This window comes from Zingiber officinale, chromosome 11A (genome assembly GCF_018446385.1).
Source record: "Zingiber officinale cultivar Zhangliang chromosome 11A, Zo_v1.1, whole genome shotgun sequence".
Lineage (NCBI taxonomy): Eukaryota > Viridiplantae > Streptophyta > Magnoliopsida > Zingiberales > Zingiberaceae > Zingiber > Zingiber officinale.
Window position 1 is genome coordinate 40,797,356 of NC_056006.1, and position 27,219 is coordinate 40,824,574.

General features: G+C 34.9%; 1 protein-coding gene across 2 annotated transcripts in view; it reads right to left on the minus strand.

The window, feature by feature from the left end:
- Window positions 1–473: 473 nt before the first annotated feature.
- LOC122031125 (peptidyl-prolyl cis-trans isomerase CYP71-like) overlaps window positions 474–27,219 on the minus strand; it is a 53,140-nt gene continuing 26,394 nt past the window's right edge. Inside the window, exons 4-14 of one of the 2 annotated variants that reach the window (XM_042590206.1) lie at window positions 9,586–9,825; window positions 9,333–9,454; window positions 9,062–9,137; window positions 8,820–8,927; window positions 8,559–8,735; window positions 6,282–6,499; window positions 6,001–6,133; window positions 4,909–5,132; window positions 1,431–1,584; window positions 1,246–1,352; window positions 474–919 (exon numbers count right to left, since the gene is read on the minus strand). In XM_042590206.1, coding sequence (XP_042446140.1) covers window positions 1,269–1,352; window positions 1,431–1,584; window positions 4,909–5,132; window positions 6,001–6,133; window positions 6,282–6,499; window positions 8,559–8,735; window positions 8,820–8,927; window positions 9,062–9,137; window positions 9,333–9,454; window positions 9,586–9,825 — 1,536 coding nt within the window. In that variant the 3' untranslated portion in view covers window positions 474–919; window positions 1,246–1,268. Of the gene's footprint in view, window positions 920–1,245; window positions 1,353–1,430; window positions 1,585–2,999; window positions 4,266–4,908; window positions 5,133–6,000; window positions 6,134–6,281; window positions 6,500–8,558; window positions 8,736–8,819; window positions 8,928–9,061; window positions 9,138–9,332; window positions 9,455–9,585; window positions 9,826–27,219 lie in introns of those variants that run through there. The other variant, XM_042590207.1, reaches the window with a different exon arrangement.

The window sequence follows — 27,219 nt, forward strand, 5'->3', positions numbered from 1 at the left end:
CATGTTTCTTTCGTAGCCACGATAGAGAGGCAATTGCTTCCGTGGGCTACATCAACCCAAATGAGAAGCACCAGGTTGCAAGGTAGACGAAAACCCTCAATTATTCCCGTGTGGAAATCCACGACAATTTAACTAATACAGCCCGTCTGAATTTCAAATTTTGGATCACTCTTCACGTGTAAATTTTGGATTTTCAGTTCCATTTCCATTTTTTTTTCTCTTTTTCAATAAAACCCAACTTCATGCTCAGCCTCGAGCACGATTACTTGACTAGCCCCGATCCAAACTTGGGTCTTGCATTAGTTTATCATATAGACGCTACCAGAGGATGAATCAAAAACCAAAAACTATCAGTAACAAATCATATTGTACAATTGCTCACGATTGGATAAAGCATCAGTACATAGCATTAACAGGTGCACAAAGAGCTTCAAATACTTTAACAGAGAATGTGGAAGGGGAAGATCACATCGTTACAATAAGATGTCCGATTAAACTACAATTAACTTGTGCATATTTGTCTACAAGTGAAATGGATGAAAAGGTTCAGGAAATCTTATATAGCATGTGAAATTTAGAGCAAAACTGCTAGGGTCGAGCATTGTTGCCAATACAGTTTACAATACCAGGTTGTGGCTAACAGACCTTTCCGCTGGCAAATTAATCATCGACCTATTCCTATTTCCTTGGTAAAATTTCTTAGTGTTACATTGATTAAGCACACCATTTTACTAGCTTCAACAAGCTTCATGCACGCCCTCAGTTTGTCATTAATTGAGCCAATCCACAGCAGCAAGCTAATTCAACTCCAACAAAGACAGAAGAAACAACATTGAGCCCTTCTGATGCCTCCGGCAACAACCAAAAAGCTGATCAATCCAAGATGATGAATCTTCTACGGCTTTAGAGCAGCAGTCTCCTGTAGGCAACAAATACTGATACTTAAGTCCATATTGCACTTGGATATACAAGCTGGAACTAAGGATTTAGATTGGTCTCTTTACCAAATTCTGGTCCAATGTAAGAATTCTTAATATTAGTACAGAATCAAGAAAAAAGTCGGATATCAGGACCATAGTACAACTATAGTTATAATGCATATATACTTGTTAGTAGATGGCTTGAACCAATATCTACATTTGTATGATTATTCTGTAAAACACCACAATGACCATCAGAAAATTGTGAAGATGTTCTACAATAAACAAGGGGATTTGCACCATACAGGGTGTGAAGAGCACACACCTCGAGTATCAAAATCTTATGTTCTAAGATTTTGGAACTGTAACATTTAATATCTTTACGTCCTGATAAGGCTTGTCATTCTTATCAGTCTTAACCTTCTCTATTGCCTGTAGAGATACATCAAAAGAAAGAACTTCAGGAGATCAGAAATAGTCATAGAAGATATAGCTCACAGATTAGTGTACCTGAACAACATCCATTCCCTTCACAACTCTACCAAAAACAGTATGCTTATTGTCCAACCATGGAGTAGCCACTGTGGTAATGAAGAACTGAGAACCGTTGGTAGCTGGCCCAGCATTCGCCATTGACAGTGTGAAAGGTCTGTCATGTCTTAAGCTGTAAACCGCAAACAAGTATGACATCAATTGCATGTATTGTCATAGTAAAAGCTTATAAAAAGAATTGTATTGTGATGATTGATGCAGCGGGTATTCACCATCCTTAACACAAAAACAAATAAAAAACAGAAAGGACATTATTTTAGTGAACTTTCAGCATAAGAAAATCCGAGAGCATGAGTTCGTAGCCATCACTCATGCAAAAAAGCAGATGATAATCCACTTCATCATACTTATTCCTTGATTCACATCATACTTGAACTAAAGATAGACCACTAACATGTTTAGTGTGGAAGTGTCTCCAACTACAAAACAGTAACATAATGCCCTGATGTGCTGCTAAATGGGTATTTCCATGGCTAGCCATTTTTAATTAAATCATGACCAATCAGATCAAGGTTTAAAATTTTGACCCCCTAAGTTTCAATATATGACTGGACTGGAACGATACAATTTTCAATTTTGGTACCATATCGTGTGGTGCTGATACAATTTCATTACTTCTTAAAATATAAAATGGGCACACCTTGCATAATATATATATAGATAAAATTTGTTAGTAGTAATATATTTTATAAAGTTTAAAAAAAAAATTTATCTAAGAAGGGAAAAGGATAATCATCTCAAAAGAGATTAAGAGGTTTTGTTTTCCTTCTATTTACCTTAAGAGGCATTTTTTTTCTTTGTTTATTTGATGGAGAAAAAAAAATATAATGAATGAATGAATGAAGAAAAATTAATAAGAAAAAAATTAATCGATAAAAAGAGAAAAAAACTTAAGAAGGGGAAATTCAATAGGAACAAATAAATATTGTTTAAAAAATAAAAAATTCAACCTCTAAAATAAAAAATTAAATTTTAAATTTTAAAATTAAAATAAAAATTAAAAAAATCAAAAGATGAAAAAATCACGGCTACTGCCGCAAGTGGCACCCCTCGCAGAGGCCGGCGCGGCACGCAAATTAATTTCTTGAATAAAATGACATTTCAAAAACTGGAACAGAAAATAATTGCTCACGAACACACCGCCTTAACACTAAATATGCTCAATATTCTTGGGTTGCCTAAATTAACTTTATTCTATGTGACAATTTATTTATTTTTTACTTTGCAAACAATAATTTCTTTTGTGCTATAATATGAAGAGACTACTAGACTATTGAGAATTATCTCCATATGATCAACGTCTTCACTTTTCAAATTATGTTGAGCCATCTTCAAAGAAATTGGATATTTAGGAGGATATGGTTGGTCTAACTCTAAATTCCACAAGGCTACTTTTTTACTTCTCTTATCGTATTTCCTTTTACATAATTTGGAGTTTGTCTATTTTTATTAGACATGTTGTCAGTACTCTAGGAAAGAGCATGTGTAATTTTTTTTTTTAATAGGTAAATGTCATTGCATTAACATGTCAAAATGTACAATGTTGGCCATGCATGCCAACTCATGTCCGAGTTAGACATCCAAGGTCCTGTATACATGTACTTGCACTTTTCTAAAAATCCCCTCTACATCAATCTTCACCTCCTCAAACATGCTTCAGTTCCTTACCATCCATACATGGTCCCTCGTAGTGCTGCTTGAAAACCCTGGGCATCCTCTGGTAAGTGGACATATATTGGTGCATGTGCAGCCACATCATGATCCTCCTCCATAGCTCAGCAATAGGCCGGCATCTAAAGAATAGATGTTCTTGTGCCTCCTTGCTGCTCTACAGAATGTGCACCTCGTCTTCCATAAAGTCCAATCCTGTCTATGGTGGGGAGCCTCCAGTTCGCTAACAATTATACTGTGAATGCATGCTTAGTTGTACATAGCTCTTCCAAACCATTGATGTCCATGACTCCTGATTTTCTAAAGAAGTCATATACCCAGCTTTCTTAGGACCATGTGTAGTTTACTTCTTATATTACGTGCTTTGGGATTATGATCCCTTCGATAAGGGATAAACCATATGGATGCTGTGAATTCTAATTTTTCTAAAATAGTTCAAAAGTGGAGTAGGTCACCAAATGGGCATGTGCTTGAAGTTACTCAAAGAACATATCTGCTGCAGTTTGTTCTTAATAGCAGATTTGTTTCCATGCAGTAGATTGTTCCTTCCAGTGAATAATCAGATCTCATCTTCCACTGATCAAATCCAGTGCCTTTCCTTGGCCTTCTTCTTAACAACAAAAATCCGGTGCCTTTCCATGACCTTCTTAACAACAAATTTATTTCTGCATGTTCTCTCCTAGTGTTCCAGTAGAAGATTTATTCTTGCAGTGAAATTATTTCACATTTCTCTAATCCAGATTAGGTTTTTGCTGGAGATTTTCCAAATTTGCTTATGGCACCAGTGCAGATTTTCTAAGATTCAATCCTGCAGCAGCTTCCTGGATTGAATTTCAGATTTGCCTATTTCTGTTCGGATTTCCTGTTTTGATTCTTGTCTCTACAGATTACAGCTCAGTGAGAGTCTCTTGGATTTTGAGGTCTCATTCTCTACTGAGTGTTCTGTTTTTTCTGGATCTAGAATAATCATTGAAAATTAACTTTTTGTGTTTCCACGAATCTTCAAGAATTTGCTTGGATTTCAATTTCTGATGTTGAATTTGCTTATTTCAGCCTCTGCGTTTACTAAAGAATGGCATCCTCCTCTAAGTTCCTCGTATGGTGTTCTTGATAGTAGGGCCCCTACAGTTAATAAACAATTTGAAGAGTATAAACAACTACTTCAGTGACCTAGAATGTAACACCACAGTCAGTGTCATTCTCAGTTCATAGAGGTGGCACAATTGCCCACATGAAACACATCACAAGATCACCTTATATACTTTGTATTTGTATAAAACTCATAATTGTACTGGCACAGTGTGATAACAGTATAAGATTTGAAACCTTGGTAAGCATTGATCCTTATATTATATATTCTGAGAATACAAGAGGAAGATGCATGCTATGTTAGAGACAGAGATAGATTATCTATCACTCTGTATCATCAATGAGATTAGAATTAAACATGACATGCGATAGTTATCACTACTAGGAAAAAAAATTGGAACTGTGACCACCCAAGGTAAAGAACAACTAATAAAGGAAAATCATGTTTCCAAAAGGTCCTTTGCATGTAATGTGCAGTAACATGAGTCAAATCAACATTCAAGTTGCAGGAGCAGTACAATGAAATAGAAACAATTTTCAATTAAAGGGCATATAGACAGTGGACTTTCTGTGACCAGTGAGAGAAAAACTTCTTGTTGATGACATGCAAAACACACCAGAATTAGAATAGCAAAGCTATACGGAAGCTGCAATTAAGTTAATATAGAAGATGGACCTTTTGTGAAACTCATCCTCAAATTCCCTTCCCCATATAGATTGTCCACCAGTGCCATCACCCAATGGATCTCCTGTTTGTATCATAAATCCTTTAATTACACGGTGGAAGATGAGATTATCATAATAACCATTTCGACAATGTGTTGTGAAGTTTTCCACAGTCTTTGGGCACTCTTCTGGATATAATCTCAAGTGAACGTCACCCAGCGATGTGTGTAGCACCTAGAAAGAATAATCAAGTCAAAATAAACAGAGATCACATTCTTTTCTTATATTTTAAATTTTCTAAAAGATAATGTTTATTGTTATGCAAGGTTCAATGAAAATAAAGATACTAGGTGATTGCAAAATTAACTTCACAGTTAGTCTTATAATTCATGTATAGAAGCACAAAAAAGAGGGAGAAGAAATCACAACCAATTATCTAGGGTTGACTATAAGGTCTTTTATTTTGATAATATGCTCATAGCTGTTAGTAATTCTCAAGTCTATTGGATCTCTCTATCTTAAGTTCATTTTTCTTTGGTCTCCTTTTTGGATTTAATCCTCACCCCTTCATTATCTATCAATTTATCTAGCTATGTATTCATAATCTTTGAGTATGCTATTGTCATCTAAACCTATTTTTACTCATATTTTGAGTTTCCCTTTAATTTTTTGTCATTTTATATCTCCTAATAACTCTGCTCATCCACCTCAACATTTTTATATATAGTAAATTATTTTTTTAATGTGTTGCCTTTACTATTCAACACTGAAATTGCATAAAATTCAGAAATCTCTCACATTTTCACCACCCAACCATTATGTGAATGATATCATCATCAATATTCTTCTTGTTGAACACAATCTAGCACCAATTTTAAATCCATCAAATTTACCTATTCCTTTCTAACCATGTATCCATCAGAAAAAGTATAGTTGCATTAAATAGATTAAGGCGAGTTTCTAAAGCTTATTTCAATAAGTCAGCTTTAGAATTGTCAAAAGTATGCAAACAACAACAACAACAACAACAACAAAAAAGCAAGGCTAAATGGTACAAAGATACTGCTGTACGGAGTAACAGTATTAACAAATGTGTTCTTACCACATTATCTGGAAGGGATGTTGTGACTGCTTTTCCTAACTCAGATACTGCCAAAAGTTCTTCAGGTGGGGGCTTCTCATTAAACACGTCTCTTCCCTTTGTAGCGTCTTCAGGTTCTTCAGGTTCCCTTCGGCTATTTCCAGCAAAATATAATTTTCAGTGAAAAATGCCACAAAACAAGAAAGAGTTGCAATTTCTGCTGATACATATTTCATAGCAAAGCAGAAACTCCAATAGCTTAGATTGAATACCAGTGAAAATTGAAAGATAAATGAACAAACCTGAACAAGTAAATTCTATGTTTCTTAAAAGCACAGCAAAGAAGTGTAGGATCTGTCAAGGGCTCTTTACTCTCGTTGACATTTGCCACTGTTGCAGGAATCTTTCTTACCTTCTTACTACTCTTGTCACCTTGATATATAGCAATTCTTAAAAATCTATCATTGTTCTCCACTTTTCCAAGTATCCGTGCGACTTTATTTGTATGTAAATTAACAATCTGTAACGTAAAACCAATCAAAATACTGGTAAGGCTAAAATTAATATCCAGCATGAGAAATGTTCTGTTAAGGACCCCCCCCCCCCCCCCCTCCCAAAAAAAAACACAAAACCACCTCTTTTTTTGTCCAGAATATTTTTTAGAAAACTGTTGAGTCATATGATTACTCACTATTATTTAATGCTGGTCATATGTTGTTTATTGTTAATCTTTTTTCTATTGATTTTACCCTCTCTCTTTTTTACAAGGATTACCAAGTATATAAAAAATAAATAGTATGCAAGATGGAAGTAACTTTTGTTGGTGCAATTGACTTCTAGGGTTTCGATGTTTCCAGATTGACTAAGGGTTAATCCAAACAGGACTTGATTTTTGGAAGAGAAAAATCTAGTCAGGACTAGATCGCTAGCAAAGAAAGTTCTAACCGAAGATTAGGCAGGTGAGATGTCTACTAGGTGAATAGTTCTACTGGAGGTTAGGCAAGGGAAAGTCCTGCCGACCGGACAATGAATTCTTAATACTGCTAACACTATTTTATCTTAATGTTTTATATTTATTGTGTTAACTCAGTGTTGCAAGTAAGTTTTAGAAGATCAGGTTTACCAGACACTAAGTGGGACCAAAGAAACTCCAAACAAGTCTGGAGAATCAGATGTTTGGCAGGTAAGGTCAGGTAAGTAACTGGAGGAGAGATCCAGTGAGGACGAGCCCTTGTAGAGCTGTAGACGCCAACTTAGATCCATTTTGGAAGTTTAAGTTGAGACTAAGGCTAGATCCTAGTCTTGGAAAATTAGAATCTAATTAATACTGTTATTATATTATTGTGCTAACTCTGTTTTGCAGGTTGCACTTTGCTTTGAACTAACGTGTTTTACAGGAGCTAAAATGAACAAGAACAACTCGGGTAAACAGTGATCGGGTAACCTGTTCTATTGGAGGCACCTCGGCTGAAGACCCTTTGCTGAAAGGCGCGGAGGCAGCTCCCATGTGGTTGGAGGCGCCCTGGAGCTTGGCACGGAGGCACCTCAAAGCGCCTGGAAGACGCCCTCGAGTGGATAGAAGTCGCAGTCCGCGCGACTTATCACGACTAAAGCTTAAGGAATCAAATTTACACCTGGAGGCACCTCGGATGGGGTTGGATGCATCCTCAACATTGCTTAAAAGAACCATTCGACCAGCTACTGAAAATCAACTTCTTCCCGAGCTAATACGACTCATCTGTTGCTCCAAACACACCATACTGTTGCTACGCTACTGCTCCGTGACATCCGACCGCTGCCTATATACATACATCGACAAACGAGCTCATTCAGACTCTATACTCCTAAGTGTTGGTAATGATTTTATATTTTGTACATCTTTCATACTTGCAAAAATAAAATGTAGGCTGTTATACTTTTTCATTTTTTGTACTTGTACTCGATTCACTCTTCCGACGATTCCGGAAGAGGCTTATAGTGGATTGTCCATCGATACGATCTGAAAGATCGTGGATCTTGGAGCAGGAGTCGCAGAAGGCTTCAAACCAAGTAACCGGCCGAGTCTCGTGTTCTGCTTCTCATGTTTTTTTTCTTTCTTTCCGCTGTACTTTGTTTTAAATTATTAAAAGACTTTGTTTTTAAAAACACACGTGATTCAACCCCCCCCCCCCCCCCTTCTCACGTGTGCATCAATCCTACAACTTTTACATATAATCAACCAATAACTGGTGGGCGATCTAGATCCAAATTAATATTGTCCAGACCAAGAAGACATCACAAAATACTTTCTTCCACTATAGAAATCTCTGCCTGAAATTATCTTGTGAAAGAGCATGATAAAAAAGGATTCATTGTCCTTACTTGATTCATGAGTAAGAGAAAGGAACTGTCCCTCCCATAAGTAAACAACCACAAAGTAAGAAGAAATGTATTGTGTATACAACCAATCAACCCTCTGGAACTATGATTAGGATATGAGAAGAAGAAAGCAATAAGAACAAAATTCAATTTATATAATTAGTGATATAACCAGTAGAAAACAGGACAATTGAAGCAATAACTAAAAATTAGAATCTTACTTTTATGCCAAGAAGAGTTGCATAAATAATAAAGTTACAGCTCTCATCAAAAATTGCATTTGGCTGTGGAACATTTTCGGTCTTCTCTATTTCCTTCTCAACGGCCATTCTTCGCCCAAAATCAATAGCCTCAAGGCGATACAAAGGAGCATCACTCCGCTGTAGATCTTGTGCCACCTGACATGAATAATTCAAAATACTTGAATCCTAGCAATGGTTTATCTCAATGATAGCTTCTGAGTGATGGTAAAAAAAGGTTACCTCGAGAGATTCATCATACACACGCCTTAGTTTACCAGTTTTGAACCAGAATACACGAATCCTGCGATCTGGAGATGTTACGGAAAACTGACTGCCATCTCGGCTTACCTTATGAATGGAATCAAGGAATAAACAAACAACAAAAAGGAATATATCGTATACAAAACACACCATTCTAATTGGTCATTTAAACTAAAAACATTATAGTGGGGTACAAGACAAGATATGGTTAACTGCAATACCTCGATGGCAGAAACTGTTGTCTTGCACTTTGCAATCTCAAACAGATTTGTGTCAGTTTTAAACTTAAAACTTACACTGCAAGCAAAAGAGAGAACATAGATGGTCAATATCTAATTCCTATTTTGATCAAACCATCCTATTCACTATAAAGATAGCCCATGGGTTTTTCACAATAGATAAGACATGAAGAGTATTATTTGCAAGATGAAACAGACAGAATCCTTTTGTGCAATGTTCAACTGCTATACTGGTAAAACACATAGTACCAACCCAATTTCAGGAAATTGAAGCTTATCAGAACACCAGTATTCAATAATCCCTTTAGCGTCGCTTGATATGACAATATCATTCACATGATTGTACTTCATAACTTTTATGGGTCCCATATGAATCTGCAAAAAGAAGATAAAATATATATACTTGGTGAAAATGCTGAGCAAGAACTGTTGCATCTGAAGCTTCAAGTAAAACGGTCTAACTTCAAGTTTCTTCTAATGCTTTAAGTGAAAAAGTATTGCATTACCTCTTTTGAGATGATAGGTTCATTTGAACCTTCACGCACATCATATATTCCAACAAAAGCAGAATTATGATCACTAATTGCCAGCTTGGCCTTCACATCACCCTGCCGATATACCCATTCGACTGCACCAGGCACATATGGGAGGCGCATCATAAACATCATATCATAGTTAACAACATCATAAATCTTTATGAATGGATCATTGGATATTGTACAACAGAGTAAGCCATCAACACTAACCTGCATAACTGAACAAACCATGATTAAAAGGAATCCAATTTATCATGAAGTTGGAAGTAAACAATGCTATGAGATTTCTAGTTCATAGTAGGACTAGGAAATACACATGCATCCTGTTGGTAGTACAAATATCAGTTTTGCCGTTTGAAACTTTTGATGTCACGAAAAGTTTATTAAAGTTGGTGGCCTTACAAGTCATCTCTCTCTTAGATGTATCCATAGTACAACCACTAGTCTATGTCTTTTACTTCAATAAACTATTACTAAACATTTATTATTAGTGTAAATGCATTTCGTACATAAACTACGTCCTATGCAATTGGTTATACAAACATATTTTGTATTCACATGCATGAAGTTGCATAGTGTGTTATTTAAGCCCCATACGAATTAACAAAGACTGCTAGAATGCCACAAGCTAGAGGCTGAGACAGACAGATTTAAATGAGCTTAAGTTAGATGGTCCATTTTGATCAACCGATGGTGAAGCAGTACTAGAAGCTTACAATGTCTACATGTAAACATTTGAGAGAGAAGACATAGAGGTGCCACCAAGAATCTGAAATCATACTAGCTCTAACTCAGGTCAAAAAGTAACCAGTCATCAATAAATATTATTCATATAGTAAAATTACCAATACACCCCTTGATGTTACATAACTACAAATGAACACCAACATTTTATATCGATTTTAACTGAGTAAATCTAGGAGTGCTTAATTTTATTCATAGAGAATGAGAAATGAATTGCTAATGATCAACCATTTTGGCGGGTGTTGTAATTTGATCATACATGAGTATGGAGGTTTTGGGAGAATGGTAGATTCTCTCGAGTGTTTTGTGGAAGGATTATAGTGATATTGTATATAGTGTGTAGCAAGGTAAGATGTTGTGGAATTTTATTTTTTTGGTTGTTGGTTTGTGTTGATGGATGGTTATGAATTAGTGTTGATTGTTTGATGGTTTAATGCATGGTTATATATATATTAAAAAAAAATCTAAGTCAATATCAAATATTCAAAAAAAAATAGCATATTGGATTGGTAGGATCAGAGAAATGCAAATGGCTAATAAGAAAATCAAAAAGGGAAGAGTAAAACAATTTAATATATGAAATAACAAATGTTAGACATCCAATGTTCATTAAATATGAGACAGAATATCTTAACCCTTAGTAACATATATATAGCAAGTTAACTTGCTATAAATATATAAAACAAATGTACACAAAATAACGCACAGAAAGAAGATAGATCTAAGTTGAGATGTTTACATAATGACGCATGCAGAGAGAGCAAGATTAATTGGCTTGAGGACTTTACAAAATGGCACACACAAAGAGAAGAGAGATCAGCAGAATGATGCGTCACAAAGGGGGGGCACACCACTTGATGGTTAAGTGAGAGGCTCAGGCAAATAAGGGGTTGTTGGATGGCCTAATAGAAATAAATAGGGTTGTTTTCTAAATGAAGTGGCAACTCATAAAAAGTTATAGATATACATATAATTTAATAGATAAATAAGTGAGTGTTAAGATGATAAGATTAGAAACTATTAAAAAATTTACCTAAATGAATCTATTTAGGAAAATAATAATAAAATAATTAATAATAAATAAGAAAATATATTTATTTGAATATACAAAATTTATTAGATTTTTTAGAATTTAAAATGAATTTATGGATATTTTATCAAGATAAATCTGTTAGGGTTTAGGAAAGTCTCTTTGACTTATCCTATTTAAGTGAGCAGTTGATTGGATTTAAACTTAGGTTCTAATTGTTAATCCCTAGGTTTAAATTAATCCCTTCCCTCTTCATTGCCCCGCTCTTGCACACGCTCACGGTGCTATGCGCCCAACTATCGAATGCCTTTACCTTGTGCCCATGCATCGTCGCCGCACCAATCGCTTGTCTTCCTAATCGTCTGTCGTCGCCCAGTCCCTTCCTTGACACGCGCGGGCCATTGCCACGAGTCGCTGCTGCGTGGTGCAGGCGTCATGCACTGTCACTGTTACCCCGTCTTCCATCACCGACCGCGTGCCACGGTCGACCGCCTGCCACCATTAGTTAGGGTAAGAGTTAAAGTTTAATTATCGTTAATTAATCATAGTTGGTAATTGTACAAGGATTAATTAATTAAGTTTAATAGATTAATCAATCATGAGGTTAATTTATTTAACAGGATTTATTTGGATTTAATGTTAATGATTTGATTAATTAACGGATCTATTAATTAACTGATTTATTAGTTGATTAGTTAATAGATTAATTTATTCAATTGAATTATTTATAAGTCGAGTAATTGGATGATTTTAGTTATTAGGTTTATTAATGCCGAATGATAAATTTGTTTGAATTAAATGATCAATAAAGATTTATTTAATTAATTACTCAGTTAAATAATTAATGATTAATATGGTCAATTGATAGATAATAAATTAAATTTTTAATTATTAAATTAATTAATTTATTTAAGCTATTCATCCGTAAGTTATTTGGACACATTATTTAATCATATAATTAGTTGAAATTTATTTTGTCTAACCACGTTAATATGAAATTATATAATTGATTAGACGTAATTAATAAAGGTTAATTGGATCATTAATTGATTTAAGATTTAGTAACAGATTTTGATCAATGAATTAATAAATTGATCAATTAATAAGTTGCCTTATTTAAAAATTGATTAATCGATAGGATGAGTAATCGATAGACTAATTAAGACGATTATTAATTAGAATAGGAGGAAAAATTAAACTAATAATCAAACTGACTTGATTTTACTGCTAGGATTACTCTAGCACTTAGATTGGCTTCGTATCTTGTACTTTAGGATTCAAGCTTGAAGCAGGCCTTTGACTTGAAGACGGTTAGGACATTCTACAATTGAGATAAGTAGCTCCTCCTTTGTCTTCTTTATTTTTTTATTTTTTTTTTTTTATTTTTTCTATTTATTTTGTCTCCTTTGTCTTCTTTAGATTTTTTATCTTAGTGCATGATTTTCTTTCATTTATGTTGCTTAGGTAGAATTTACGTGCTTACCTTGACTCTACTTTATTTGCTTCTTAAGTTTGATACTTGCTTGTTTGCACTTATTTTAGTCTATATTGATATCTATACAGTTCCATTGTACTTCATGCTTGGATTTTTTTATATACATATGACACTATCAGACCATAGTGTAGCAAGTAGAGCTTTTACTATTGGATGTAATTGTTACTGCTTGTTATTATTGCTTTGTATGTGTTATATACTTTATCTGTCCACGAGACCGTCAGTGGTAGCGTGCTTTCCCTACAGTCAATAACTAGATAGCTACCTACACACCTTGTCTACCCACAAGACTCGTCCGTGATAGAATATTTCTCCCGCAGACAGTAGCTACTTATATATCTAGATTGTCAATCCATGGTAAAACGTTTCTCCCACAATTCATAATTAGATAGCTACCAATATATATCATGTTTGCCCACCAAACCCATCCGTGATAAAGTGTTTCTCCCACAAATAATGACTATTTACTTAACCTAACTGTCCATGGAACCCATCCATGATAAAATGTTTCTCCTGCAATAAGTGTTTGTTATATGCTTATTATGAATTTGTTTGTGTAGGTTCTTGTATACCTGGTTGAGCAAGTTAGTCGAGGGGTTATATTGTTTATGCTTTTGTTAACATATGATTATATTGGTGCACTTATTTATGTTAGTAAATAAATGTTTCCTTTGATCTTCTTACCCTATGTAGTTCATGCACTATCATTCTTATACTCACTGAGTCGTTTTACTATCTCTTGCTTTTCCTTTGACTTCGAGGTTAGCAGGTAGAGAATATGTCATGACGCTCAAAGGTCCTGACTGTCGGTCCCACTATAGTTTGGATTCTCTTTTTGGATTGCTTGGTTTTGTTTCCGCGGCCTTTGTTTATGGTTTTCTTCCCTTATTGAAACTTTGAGTTTTTTTATAATAGTAAAACTTTTATCTTATTTAATATATTCACATGTACATATACATGCTCGCATTAGCTTTTAAAAACTTAATAATTTTATATTGCATTGGTGTTTGTAATGGTTTTAATTGGTTATGTATCGATTATTTTCTATATTGTCACTAGGAGTATTGTTCGATCTTGCGGATAAATATACCCTCGGGGTGTGACAATTCATTAGTATCAGAGCTTAGATTACGATTTCGAATTGTGGGTTTTGTGTTTTGGAATTTTCATCTTGTTTCAATTTATGATTTTTCAAGTTTTAGGACATCAAGGCAAGCGAAGGATATCTCTTAGCTATAGGAAATTAATATTACCTCCCATCAGTATCTTAACTTTTTGTTTTGACTACTTTTAGTTAATTGTTAGATGGGTTTTAGATCATAGAAAATTAAGATAAAGTTAGTTATACTCTCTCATTTAGTTGGCTATGTACCTTTCTATTAGGTACTCATTTACTTGGTCATAGTAGGTATGTCACCTAGTGAAATAGCCCCTACTCACAGTCGTGGTCTAGGGGGGCCTTCGAATTGACCAGACACTATGATACCCGACCTTGATGTAGAGAATATAGATTCTTGAGGCATCAACTGATATCGAGTCGGAAAGCAGGGGTCGGAGCCATCAACCCCTATTGGAGATCAAGGAACAAAGTCTCAATGAGCACCAACAAATGTACCTGCCACTATCAATTGGGTAATAGACAAAGAGCGTATACCAATACTACCCTAGTCAATAAAAGATCGATATATCTTATTCCATGGAGATTTTGACCATGGATCGCTCGTACCTTGTTGGCGTACCTTGTTGGATAACCTAAAAAGTACATTCGGATATATGACCTGCATCGATGCAAAAAAGATGGAGCTAGCTTCTTATCACCTATGAGGCTAGGGCACCACGTGGTGGAAAATGCAAAAGACGATCTTCGTGGAACAAAACATCACATGGTGATTATTTTGAGATGCCTTTTAAGAGATAGTACTTTTCTGTCTCCTTTGGTGTAGCTCTTTGCAATAGTGGTTAGACAAGGGATTCATACATCCTAGTATTTCCCCGTGGGGAGTCCATTTTCTTGTTAAAAAAAAGGATGGATCACTGAGATTGTGTACGGACTATAGACAACCTAATTTAGTAACCATCAAGAATGAATACCCCTTGCCGCGAATGGAGGATCTATTTGATCAACTCAAGGACACGTGTGTACTCTAAGATCGATTGAAGATTGGACTATCATTAGCTTAAAGTAAGGAATGCAAACGTGCAAAAGACGATATTTTACACACGATAGAGACATTTTGAGCTCTCGATAATGTCATTTGGGCCATTTTTATGGATTTGATGAATGGTCTTCGTAGAGTATTTGGGTCAATTGTCATTGTTTTATAGATGATATTCCAACCTATTCAAGATCAAAGGAGGAGCATAAATTGGTGATCAACACCCTAAATTCTTAAGTAATAAACGGGATTCAGGACGGCAGACAGATTGTTCACACCATGAAGAGGAGAGTCTCTGATTTCAAGGACAACTATGTACTCTTGAGGGCGAACCCAGTTAAAGAAGACCTACTCCAAGAAGCATATCGATCATGATTCACGGTTCATCCTAGAGGTACCTGTATCAAGACCTAAAACACTCTTACTAATGGAACAATATGAAGGGCATTGAGGACTTTATAGCATGATGCTTAACGTGTCAACAAATGAAGGCAAAACATCGTACCAATAGGCTTACTTTAGAAGATATTTTACCTGAATGGAAAGATTAACCGAATCCGTTCATTTCCTACTGATTCATAAGAATGATTTTTTTGATCGCTTAGCAGAGTTTCCAATTACTTAAGTGTACATTACTTTCTTTTTAGTGCAACATTTCACCCTTAGATAGACAAATGGATATAACGCACCATTCAAACACGGGAGGATCTACTATAAGCATGCACATTGAACTTCAAGACACCTGAGAAGACTTTACATCTAATGGATTTTACCCACAATAATTAGCTGGACAACAATATGGAAGTAGTGAAAGCATGGTGGACTCCTAACCAACAGAATAATGATTATCTATTTTAGAAGTAGATCATCATGTAGTTTTTAAAGAGAACCTTACTCCCTAACATTTAGGAACTTTTCAAGATACTAGAATGGATTAGTATAGGGACATACTACCTAGTTGTTACGCCTTAGTTTTAGCCAAAGCATATTTATAATACGAAAGTGTGCACTTTGTTTTACTCGTATTGCAGAGTATACGTTAGTGTTATTACACTTTAAGTAGGAAATCTAGGAATCAAATTTTTGTTAGTGTGGGAGAATATTATATACGAGAATATATATATATATATATATATATTTCATGAATGAATCCATTATTGTGCTAATGGTAGGTTGTTCCCCGGAAGGAACGCGTTGCAGGATCCGACTGTAACGTCTCGGCAAAGACCGCTACATCTCCAGAACTCAGGTGTAGTGATAAATATGCAAGAGTTCGCGTTACAGGGTCAGCAAGGACCGCTACATCTCCATGAGAACTTGGGTGTAGTGTTAAATAGGCAAGAGTTCTCACACCATAGGTTAGAAAAGAACAAATATGATAGGAAAACTAATAATCTAAGATTTGGAACATGGAACATAGGAACTCTCATTGGTAAATCAATGGAGGTAGTAGATATGATGATTAGGAGAAAAATTAATATTTTATGTGTACAAGAGACAAAATGGATAGGTGAGAAGGCAAAGATGATAGAAAACTCGGGTTTTAAGTTATGGTACACTGGAAAGAGTAAAGCAAGAAATGGAGTGGATATTATTGTAGATAGTTTGTTAAAGGATGAAGTTGGAGTAGTTAGAAAAGGGGATAGAATTATAACCCTTAAGATAATAGTGGCGAAAGAAACTATGAACATAATTAGCGTATATGCACCACAAGTAGGATTATATGAAGCTACCAAATTAAGGTTTTGGGAGGACTTAGATGAAATATTACAAAATATTCCACCAAATGAAAGGATTTTAATAAGAGGTGATCTAAATGGGCATGTCGGAGTGAAAAATGAGGAATATGAGAGAGTACATGGGAGTTAGGAACGAGGAAGGAAAACTATATTAGATTTTGCGATAGCATATGACCTTATATTAGCTAATACGTTTTTTAAGAAAAGAGAAGAACACTTAGTCACATTCAAAAGTGGGAATAATAAATCGCAAATTGACTTTCTTATGATTAGGAAGAAGGATAGAAAGATTTGTAAAGATTGCAAAGTCATCCCTGGAGAAAGCTTAACTACCCAACATAGGGTAGTTGTGTTGGATATACGCCTCAAACATAGTATCAATAGAAAAAAAATATATACAATTCCTAGAATTAAGTAGTGGAAGTTAAAGGATAGGAAGCAACATATATTTAAAGAGAAGGTAGAAGTACAAGCATTAGGTGAAATATACGATTACTCTAATACAACATGGGATAAGATGGTATCAAAGTTGAAAATAGTAACTAAGAGTGTCCTCGGTGAGGCAAAGGGGCATGCACCGCTAAGTAAAGAATCTTGGTGGTGGAATGAGAAAGTACAAGAGAAAGTGAAGGAAAAACGAATAGCTTATAAGGAATTATATATTTGTAAGAACGAGGAAAATTTAAAAAAATATACAATAGCCAAGAAAGAAGCTAAGAAAGTAGTGAGTGAAGCAAAAAATGAAACTTTTGAACTGTTATATCAAAAATTGGATACAAAAGAAGGGGAAAAAGACATCTATAGAATAGCTAAAGTGAGAGAAAGAAAAACAAGAGATCTTAGCCAAATAAAATGTATTAAAGATGAATGTAATAGAGTATTAGTAAGCGATGGAGAAATAAAAGAGCGGTGGAAGAGGTATTTTCATCAACTTTTTAATGAAGGTTTAGAAGACCAACTTAACTTAGGTAATTTAATTAGGTCAAATGAGCATCGAAATTTTAATTTTTATCGTAGAATTCAAACTTGAAGTAAAACAAGTTTTAAATGAGATGCATAATGAAAAGCAGTTGGACTAGATGATATTCGATAGAGGTATGGAAGTGCTTAGGGAAACAAGGTATTGAATGGCTTACAAAATTATTTAATTTGATCAATGGAGGATAAATATTCTAGTTCCTTTATATAAGAATAAGGGAGACGTAAAAATTGCAAACTATAGGGTATTAAACTAATGAGTCATACTATGAAACTTTGAAAAGTAATAAAAAAAGATTGAAGGAGACCAATGGCCGAAAATCAATTTGAGTTCACGCCTGGAAGGTCGACAATGAAGCTATACATCTTCTTAGACAATTAATTGAAAAATATCGAGAGCAAAAGCAAGATCTACATATGATATTCATTGACTTAGATAAAGCGTATGAGAGTCCCAAGAGAAATTATATGAAGAATTTTAGAAAAAGAGGTGTTAGCGTAGCATATATTGAACTAATTAAGGATATGTATAAGGATGTAACGGTCAGATAGAGTAAAGACTTCAAGCAATAACTGAAACATTTCTCATAAAGATAGGATTACATCAAAGATCAACTCTAAGTCCCTATCTTTTTACATTAATTACGAATGAACTCATCGCATATATTCAAGACACAGTACGATAGTGCATGTTGTTTATAGATGATATTATTTTGTTAGATGAGACACGTGAAGGAGTAAATGCTAAGCTAGAATCTTGGAGGAAAACAGAAAGGAAAGGTTTTAAGCTTAGTAGATTAAAGACTAATATATGGAATTTAAGTTTAGCAATATTAAGTAATGAAACAATTGTTAAGATAGGAGAGGACGAGTTGAACCGAGAGATTTAAATATTTAGGATCATTTTACAAAATGATGGAGGGATTGAGAGAGATGTCTTACATAGAATACAAGCAGGATAGGTGAAATGGAGGGGAGCGTCGAGTGTTTTATGTGACCGTAAAGTACCTCTTAAACTTAAAGGTAAGTTCTATAAAACCGCAGTTAGACCTGCTATGTTATGACTCGAGCACATGAGCAGAAGATGAGAGTTGCAGAGATGAGGATGTTAAGGTGGATGTGTGGACATACGAGGATGGACAAAATAAGAAATGAGAGCATTAGAGAGAAAGTAGGAGTTGCATCTATTGAGGAAAAACTCAGAGAGACACGTTTAAGATGGTACGGACATGTACTTAGACGACCAATAAATGCTCCAGTTAGGCGATGTGAAACTATGATAAACATGCATATAAAACGAGGAAGAGGAAGACCAAAAAAGACTTGGTTAGCAACAATAAAATAAGATAAAATTTATTTAAATATAGATGATGATATAATAGGAGATAGAGCTCAATGGCGTATAAGGATTCATACAGCAAACCCCACCTAGTGGGAAAAGGCTTGGTTGTTGTTGTTGTTGTTGTTGTTGTTGTTGTATATATATATATATATATATATATATATATAATTTAATAAATAAATGAGTATTAGGATGATCAGATTAGAACTATTAAAAAGTTTACCTAAATGAATTTATTTAGGGAAATAATTAATAAGAAAATATATTTATTTCAAATTTAAAATGAATTTATACTAGGGTTTAGGAAAGTTTGACTTATCCTATTTAAGTGAGGAGTTGATTGGATTTAAACTTAGATTTTAATCACTAAACCTTAGGTTTTAATTAATCCCTTCCCTCTTCATTGCCCCACACGCTCGTGGCGTTGTGTGCCTGACCACCAAATGCCTATGCCCAATGCCCATGCGTCGTCACCGCACTGGTTGCCTATCTCCCTAATTGTCGGTCGTCACCCGGTCCTTCCCCATCGCACGCACGCCACCTCCCTAATCACCAACCCTTATCTCCCGTCACCAATTGCATGCCACGACCAACTGCCTATGGTAGAAGAAGATGTCGCCGATTAGGGCAAGAGTTTGGTTAAGTTTAATTAACATTGTATAATGATAGTTGGTAATTGATCATTACAAGGATTTATTGATTAAGTTTAATAGATTAATCAATCATAAGGTTGATTTAATTAACTTAGAATTTATTTGGGTTTAATGTTAATAATTTGATTAATTAACAAATATATTAATTAATTGATCTATTAGTTGATTAGTCAATTGATTCAATTGAATTATTTATAAGTTGAGTAATTGGATGATTTTAGTTATTAGTTTTATTAATAACGAATGATAAACTTGTTTGAATCAAATGATTAATGAAGATTTATTTAATTAATTACTCAGTTTGATAATTAATGATTAATATGGTTAATTGATAAACTAAATAATTAATTAAATTGTTAATTGTTAAACTAATTGATTTATTTAAGCTATTGGTCCGTAAGTAATTTGGACACATGTTTGATCATATAATTTGTTGGGATTTGCTTTATCTAGCCACTTTAATATGAAATTATCTAACTGATTAGACTTAATTAATAAAAGTTAATTGGCTCATTAGTTGATTTAAGATTTAATAACAGATCTAATTAACAGCTCGATTAATTAGTTGATCAATTGACGAAGGAATTAATAAATTGATCAATTAATAAGTTAACTTATTTAAAAATGTATTAAGCAATAGGATGAGTAATTGATTGACTAATTAAGACAATAATTAGTTAGAATCAGAGCAAGAATTAAACTAATAATCAAACTGATTTGATTTTACTATTAGGATTACTCTAGCACTTAGATTGGTTTCGTATCTTGTACTTGTAGGATTCGAACTTGACGCAAGTCTCTAGCTTGTAGACAGTTAGGATATTCAGTAGTTCATCTTTGGCTTCCTTAGATCTTTGATTGCATGATCTTCTTTCATTTATGTTGTTTAGGTAGTATTTACTTGTTTATCTCAACTCTACTCTATTTGCTTCTTGAGTTTTATACTGGCTTGCTTTTATTTTAGTCTATATTGATATCTATTCAATTTCATTGTTCTTCATGCTTGGATTGTTTATATATGTATGATATTATCGGACTATAGTATAGCTAGTAGAGTTGTACTATTGGATATGATTGTTAATATTTACTTATTATTCTTGCTTTGTATGTATTACATACTTTGACGGCCACGAGACTCGTCCGTGGTAGCATGTTTTGCCTACAATTAATAGCTAGATAGCTACTTGCACACTGACCCGTCCGTGGTAGAGTTTTCTTCCACAGATGGCGGTTACTTGTATATTTGAACTACCTAAGGTACCGACCATGGTAGAACGTTTCTCCTACAGTCCGTAACTAGATAGCTACCGATATATATCATGTTTACCCATGGGATCCATTCGTGGTACAATGTTTATCCCACAGACAGTGACTATTTACTTACCTGACTACCCACAAAATTAGTCCGTGGTAACGCATTTCTTCCTCAGTTAGTACTTGTTATATGCTTGTTACATATTTGTTTATGTAGGTTTTTGGATGTATTGTATGTACCAATTTATTAGTTATACCTGGTTGAACAGGTTAGTCGAGAGTTATATTGTTGTTTATGTTTTTATTAGCAAATGATTATATTGGTGCACTTATTTATGTTAGTAAGTAATATTACTTAAGACTGTTTCCATTAATCTCTTACACTATCCTTCTTATACCTGCTAAGTCACTACCCCTTACTTTTCCTTTGACTTCCAGGTTATCAAAGGATATATCGTGTCACTCAGAGGTCTTGGCTGTCGATCCCACTTGAGTTTGGAATCTCTTTTCAAGTTGCTTGTTTCTTTTCCACGGCCTTTGTTTATAGTTTTCTCTCCTCATCGAATCTTTGAATTTTTTTATAATTGTATAACTTGTATCTTGTTTAGTTTAATATGTTCACATGTACATACATACATCCACTCATTAACATTTAAAAACTTAGTGATTTTATATTGCATTGGTATTTATGTTGGTTTTAATTGGTTCTGTATTGATTATTTCCTACATTATTACTAAAGGATATTTTCTGGTCTTGCATATAAGTATACCCTTGTACGTGACATTACTTGAACTACCTAGGTTGACTATCTGGGTTGCTTGAGTTGCCTAAGTGGTTCGCATAAGTCGCTTTTTAAAAGGATCGTTTAACAAGGACAACCAAGCAACTGGATTATCTTATGCTTGCTAAAACCACCAAGGCAGCTCGTCTTTTAAACAATACTAAATTTTAATCAGTTATGGCTATTTTTTAATTGGATATCAACTCATTTATAGGAATTTTTTTAAAATCTCGAATTTTCTTTTTGTTTTAAAATCTGATCTTCAATCCTTGTGAGATGATTCATTTCTTGGGAAATATCTATTTCAGCCTTTACCGATGACACGCCAACACAAACAATCCATATCATACCATAAACCTGATAATCATAATTTAATGAATGGTCATGGTTCAATCATGGATTTGATATATTAGATGGTTGATGACGGTTTAACTTGATGCACTTAGATGTTGAGAAAAACATATGTTGGTTTATCGTTGAATGGTGCTAGAATAATAATGTTTGTTGATTTGAATGTTGAATGTTTGTTGGTTTGATTGTTGAATGGTGCTAGAATAATAATGTTTGATTGATAGTTCATGTATTTCATGTTGGCTAGACATGTATATACAATATATCTTTACCCATGGATTGTGGGTTGTTCATCCTATATGTTTATAATATATGATTATGATGTAGTTTGTTCCGGATCAATGGCAGGTTGTTCATCGTTATATATGATGCATGCTTCATTAAGCAGATTGAGGGTCCTCTATCATATAAAACATGTATGCTTCATTAAGCAGATTGAGGGTCCTCTATCATATAAAACATGTATGTATATATTTGCACTAATGGCTAGTAGTCACCCGTGATTTACCTCCTCCGTGTTGGCCTAGGGACGGGTTCGCGGGAGCGCTGGGGGTGAGCGAATCGTCTTTTGCCACATGTATGTATATATTTGATTTCCTAAGAAATTAAAAAGGAAATAGTTGTATGAGTCTATAAGAGGAAACGTGAGAAATGATGACATCGTCTAAGAGAATAAATTTAAAAGAAATCGTGGTAAAAGATTAATAAGGTCAAATTGGTGAACCATGAAAACCTTGATTATTTTTTATTCGTTAATTCTTTGATATTTTATATAATATAACATTGTCTCCCTTTGTTGAGGTGCATAATCTTAGTTAGAGCCCTAGAGCCAATCATTTGATGATTGTATTATGGACTTGTTGTATCATATTCTTATATAAATAAAAGCATTTGTTTTGATTATTATACTTACTTGTATTGGTGCCAAATAAACTAAGTATAATAGCGTCCTTGAGTAGAACGTTCTCACCTATATCAATCGGTTAGTTGAACCGATAGTGAGATGATATAGGAAACACTACTCTTAATCATTCCTAGTCGAGTGTTACCATTCAGGGACAATGTTAATGCAATAAGACTAGCATGTAGGTCAACTCGATGACTTGATCTCACAAGTCATGGATATAGAGATATCAAGTTGACACATGGGTATGCATTGGAGAATGTAAACTGAATGACCCGCAATGAGAAAGTATCATGGATCGTTATATGAGTGTCATATACTTTCTCATGTGGCTATTAGTATGACTACTAGTCCTTGGACCTGAAGTCACCATGGATCCCTACATAAGGAGTTATGTACTTTGGTTTCGTCAAACGTCACCCGTTACTGGGTGGAATATAAAGGCGATTACTGGGTATGTAACGAATTATGCAGAGGGATGTGAGTAATGTAGATGGATCTATCCCTCCTATATGACGGGAGCGACATCGATATTCTTGATAGAGTGAGACCACGAAGTGCATGGTCATGCCCAAATGAGTCAATATGAGATATTGAGCTCATTTGATTTAGTGAGTCTACTTGGAGTTCAAGATTTAGATTGATTAGAGGATGACACGATCTATGTCTCACATTGATCAATCTAGATGTCTTGGATAGAAGGACACTTGTCATATATTGTGAGGAGTCACAATTAGTAGTCACAAGGTGATGTTGGATCTCAACATTCTTATAACTTGGGTAGTAATGATGTGTTGCTAGATATCGCTCATTACTTATGCTCCTAAATGGGTTTAGAGGCATTGCCAACGTTACAAGAATCTATAGGGTCACACACTAAGGACAATTAGATGGAGATTAGGTTCATATGATGAACCAAGAGGATTAGATTCATTTGATGAATTAAATTGGATTAAGAGTAATCCTAATTGGACTAATTGAGTTGGACTCAAGTTGATTCATGTGTTCAATGAGTCTAATTTAGATTATGACTCATTGAATCAATTTAATTAAATGAATTAGATTCATTATATTAAATTGGCTTGAATTAAATGGTTGGATTAGATCAACCATGAGAGAGATTAAGTCAAGTTTGACTTGACTTAAGAGAAAGATGAAGAGTCAAGTTTGACTTGACTTTATGCCACCTCATTGGTGAGTTGGCATTGAGTGGGCCAATAATGATGCTCCACATCATCATGGTTGCTTAAGTGGGATGCCACCTCATGGGAGTTACCAAGATTTGTGACTTTTGGCATTCCATGGAGGTTACAACACCTCTTAATGTGGCCAGCCACATGAATGGATGAATAAGTTTCATTTTTGTGAATAATTCTCATTCATTCCTTCATCTTCTTCCTTGCTCCATTTTCTTCTCTCCCTCTCCTCATCTTGCCGAACCCTACTAAGGTGCTAGCACACTTTAGTTTGGTGATCTCCTTCTTGTGTTCGTGTGGATATTTCTAGAGGGTTGTCTACTTTGACAATCTTGAGATCCGGCACCTTGGACGAGCGAGATTCGCGAAAGGCACGCATCAAGGGTAAACTCTTAACATATAGTTCTAGTGTAGATCTATAGGTTGGTAAACTCATACTCGTAATTTTTGTTTTCGAAAGTTTTTACTTCGCACGGATCCGTGGCTGGGAGTTTCGGGGTTTCCGCGACGCGAAAAAGCGATTTTCGTGACCCGAAAAACCCAACACATAATATAATTTACCTGTAGCAAAAAGTGAAATCGTCACCTTGACGGCCTGGATAATATAATTTATGATTAGGTTAGAGGTTGTGTCACATTTATTGAATGTAATAGTTGATATGTGTATCACTAAAAATCCTCATTATGATTTGTCAATTTTGATTGTGATTCGTATATTCTATATATTCTATGATTCTAGTCAAATAGTTGAGTTGTGGGAGCGAGTTGATTTTTATGCACCTAAGTCAATGTTTTAAATGGTGACAGCGACCACCTACCGCCATGCCTAGGCACCTAGGCGATTGAAATTTTTTTACTATTTTTTATAAATAATCATTATTCTTTATCATATTTACATTTAATCAAATATATTAATTAAAAATAAATATTAAATTTAAATATTTAAAAATAAAAATAATATAATATATATGGCAGTCCGATGCACGAAGCTCTCGCCATGCGGGGTCCCGAAGAAGGATCCATTGTATGTAGCCTTATCCTGTTTTTTGTAAGAGACCGTTTCCAGGAAAATATATATATATATATATATGGGACAATTTTATTAGTCTTTAGTTAAGTCTATTTAAATTATCCCAATTATAATTAGGAGTCGATTAAAATTATTAACCTAAAATAATTTAATTAAACCCTAACTTCCAACTTACCTATATACCCTATTTCGGTCGAGCGATGAATTTGATGCGTCGCCGGGATCGCACGACGAGTTCGGACCAGGACCACGCGACTAGTTTAGACGCGTCGCTGAGCCCAAGCAACGTGTTGGGCCTGTCGCTGGATTCGAGCGACACATCTAGCCTGTTGTCGGATCAGGGCGACGCCTTCAGGCCCATCGCTAAGCTCCAACGACGCGTCCAGACTTGCACGACATGTCCAGACTCGTCGCAGGGCAAGGGCGACACGTCGAGGCTCGTGCAATGCATCCAAACTGGTCGTCGGGCCCAAGCAATGCGTCCAGATAGGTCGCGGTAGCGAAGTGTGACGACTCCTAGCGATTACAATTGGCTTGGCAGCTACCTCGACCACCATTTAGAACACACCTAAGTCATGATGGACTAGAATTGGTTTAAATCATTGGTGATTATTTTTGCGAAGGGGATATGTGCAATATTAGACTCATAGATAAGTAATTATTCAAGAGGGAACCAAGTCTAAGGTATGTGTTAATTAGATTTTGAAAATAATATTGCTATTAAATTTTATGTGAGAATATTTAGTGAGTGACAAGATTGAATTATGATGTTATATGTTGGAAATCTTGTCATCAATAAAATCAAAGATATACAAATCAGGAAAAATAGGAAAGGATCATTTGTCAATTATTAGCTTTAATTAGCTTTAATTAGTTTCCTTATTATTTAATTTCCTTTTCATTAGTTTTCTTTCTATTGTAAATTCTCTTTCTAAACAAGAGAGTCGTGTACCTATTCTTTTGTATAAGAAATTATTTCTTCCTCATTTTCTAAGTTGGTATCAGAGCAATGTCAGAAGTCACGTCCGAAACCACTACAATCCCTGCCACTATGGTAAAACCTTCTGAGACCTTGCAACACCATTCCAGCTCTCATTTAGTCCAGATCACCAGCATCTGCCTAAATGGTGACAATTTTCTCCGGTGGTCACAATCCGTCCGAATGTATATCCGTGGGCAAGGAAAAATCGGTTATATCACGGGTGATAAGAAGGCTCATGCTCTTTAATGATCCGCTGCATGCCATATGGGATGCTGAAAACTCCATGGTTATGACATGACTAGTCAACTTCATGGAGGAGGATATAAGTATCAATCACATGTGTTATCCTATTGCAAAAGAGCTGTGGGATAATGTTAGTCAGATGTATTCTGACCTAGGTAACCAATCTCAGGTTTTTGAATTGACTTTAAAGTTGGGGGAAATGCGTCAAGGAGATGATTCTGTCACAAAATATTTCAATTCATTGAAAAGATTATGGCAGAATCTTGACCTCTTCAGCACATACGAATAGAAATCTGTTGATGACTGCAACCACCACAAGAAAACCATGGAAGACGGTTGTATTTACAAATTTCTTATTGTTCTCAACGTCGAATTTGATGAAGTATGAGGAAGGATTATTGGGAGACTTCCTCTCCCATCCATTGGTGAAGTATTTGCCGAAGTCAGAAAAGAAGAAAGCCGAAGTAGTGTCATGCTCGGGAAAAGGAGTACCAGTGAGTCAATTGAAAATTCTGCCTTATTTACTAATGCTGCAAATTACCAGTGCAGGTCTGATGATAAGCCACGAGTTTGGTGCGATTTTTGCAACAAGCCTCGTCATACACGTGCGACATGTTGGAAAATTCATGGCAAACATGCCAACTAGAAAAATAGCAAGCAAGAGGAGAAGAATCGTGGAATTCCTACTGCAAATGAAGCCGACTCAGGTCCTTTCAACAAAGAGC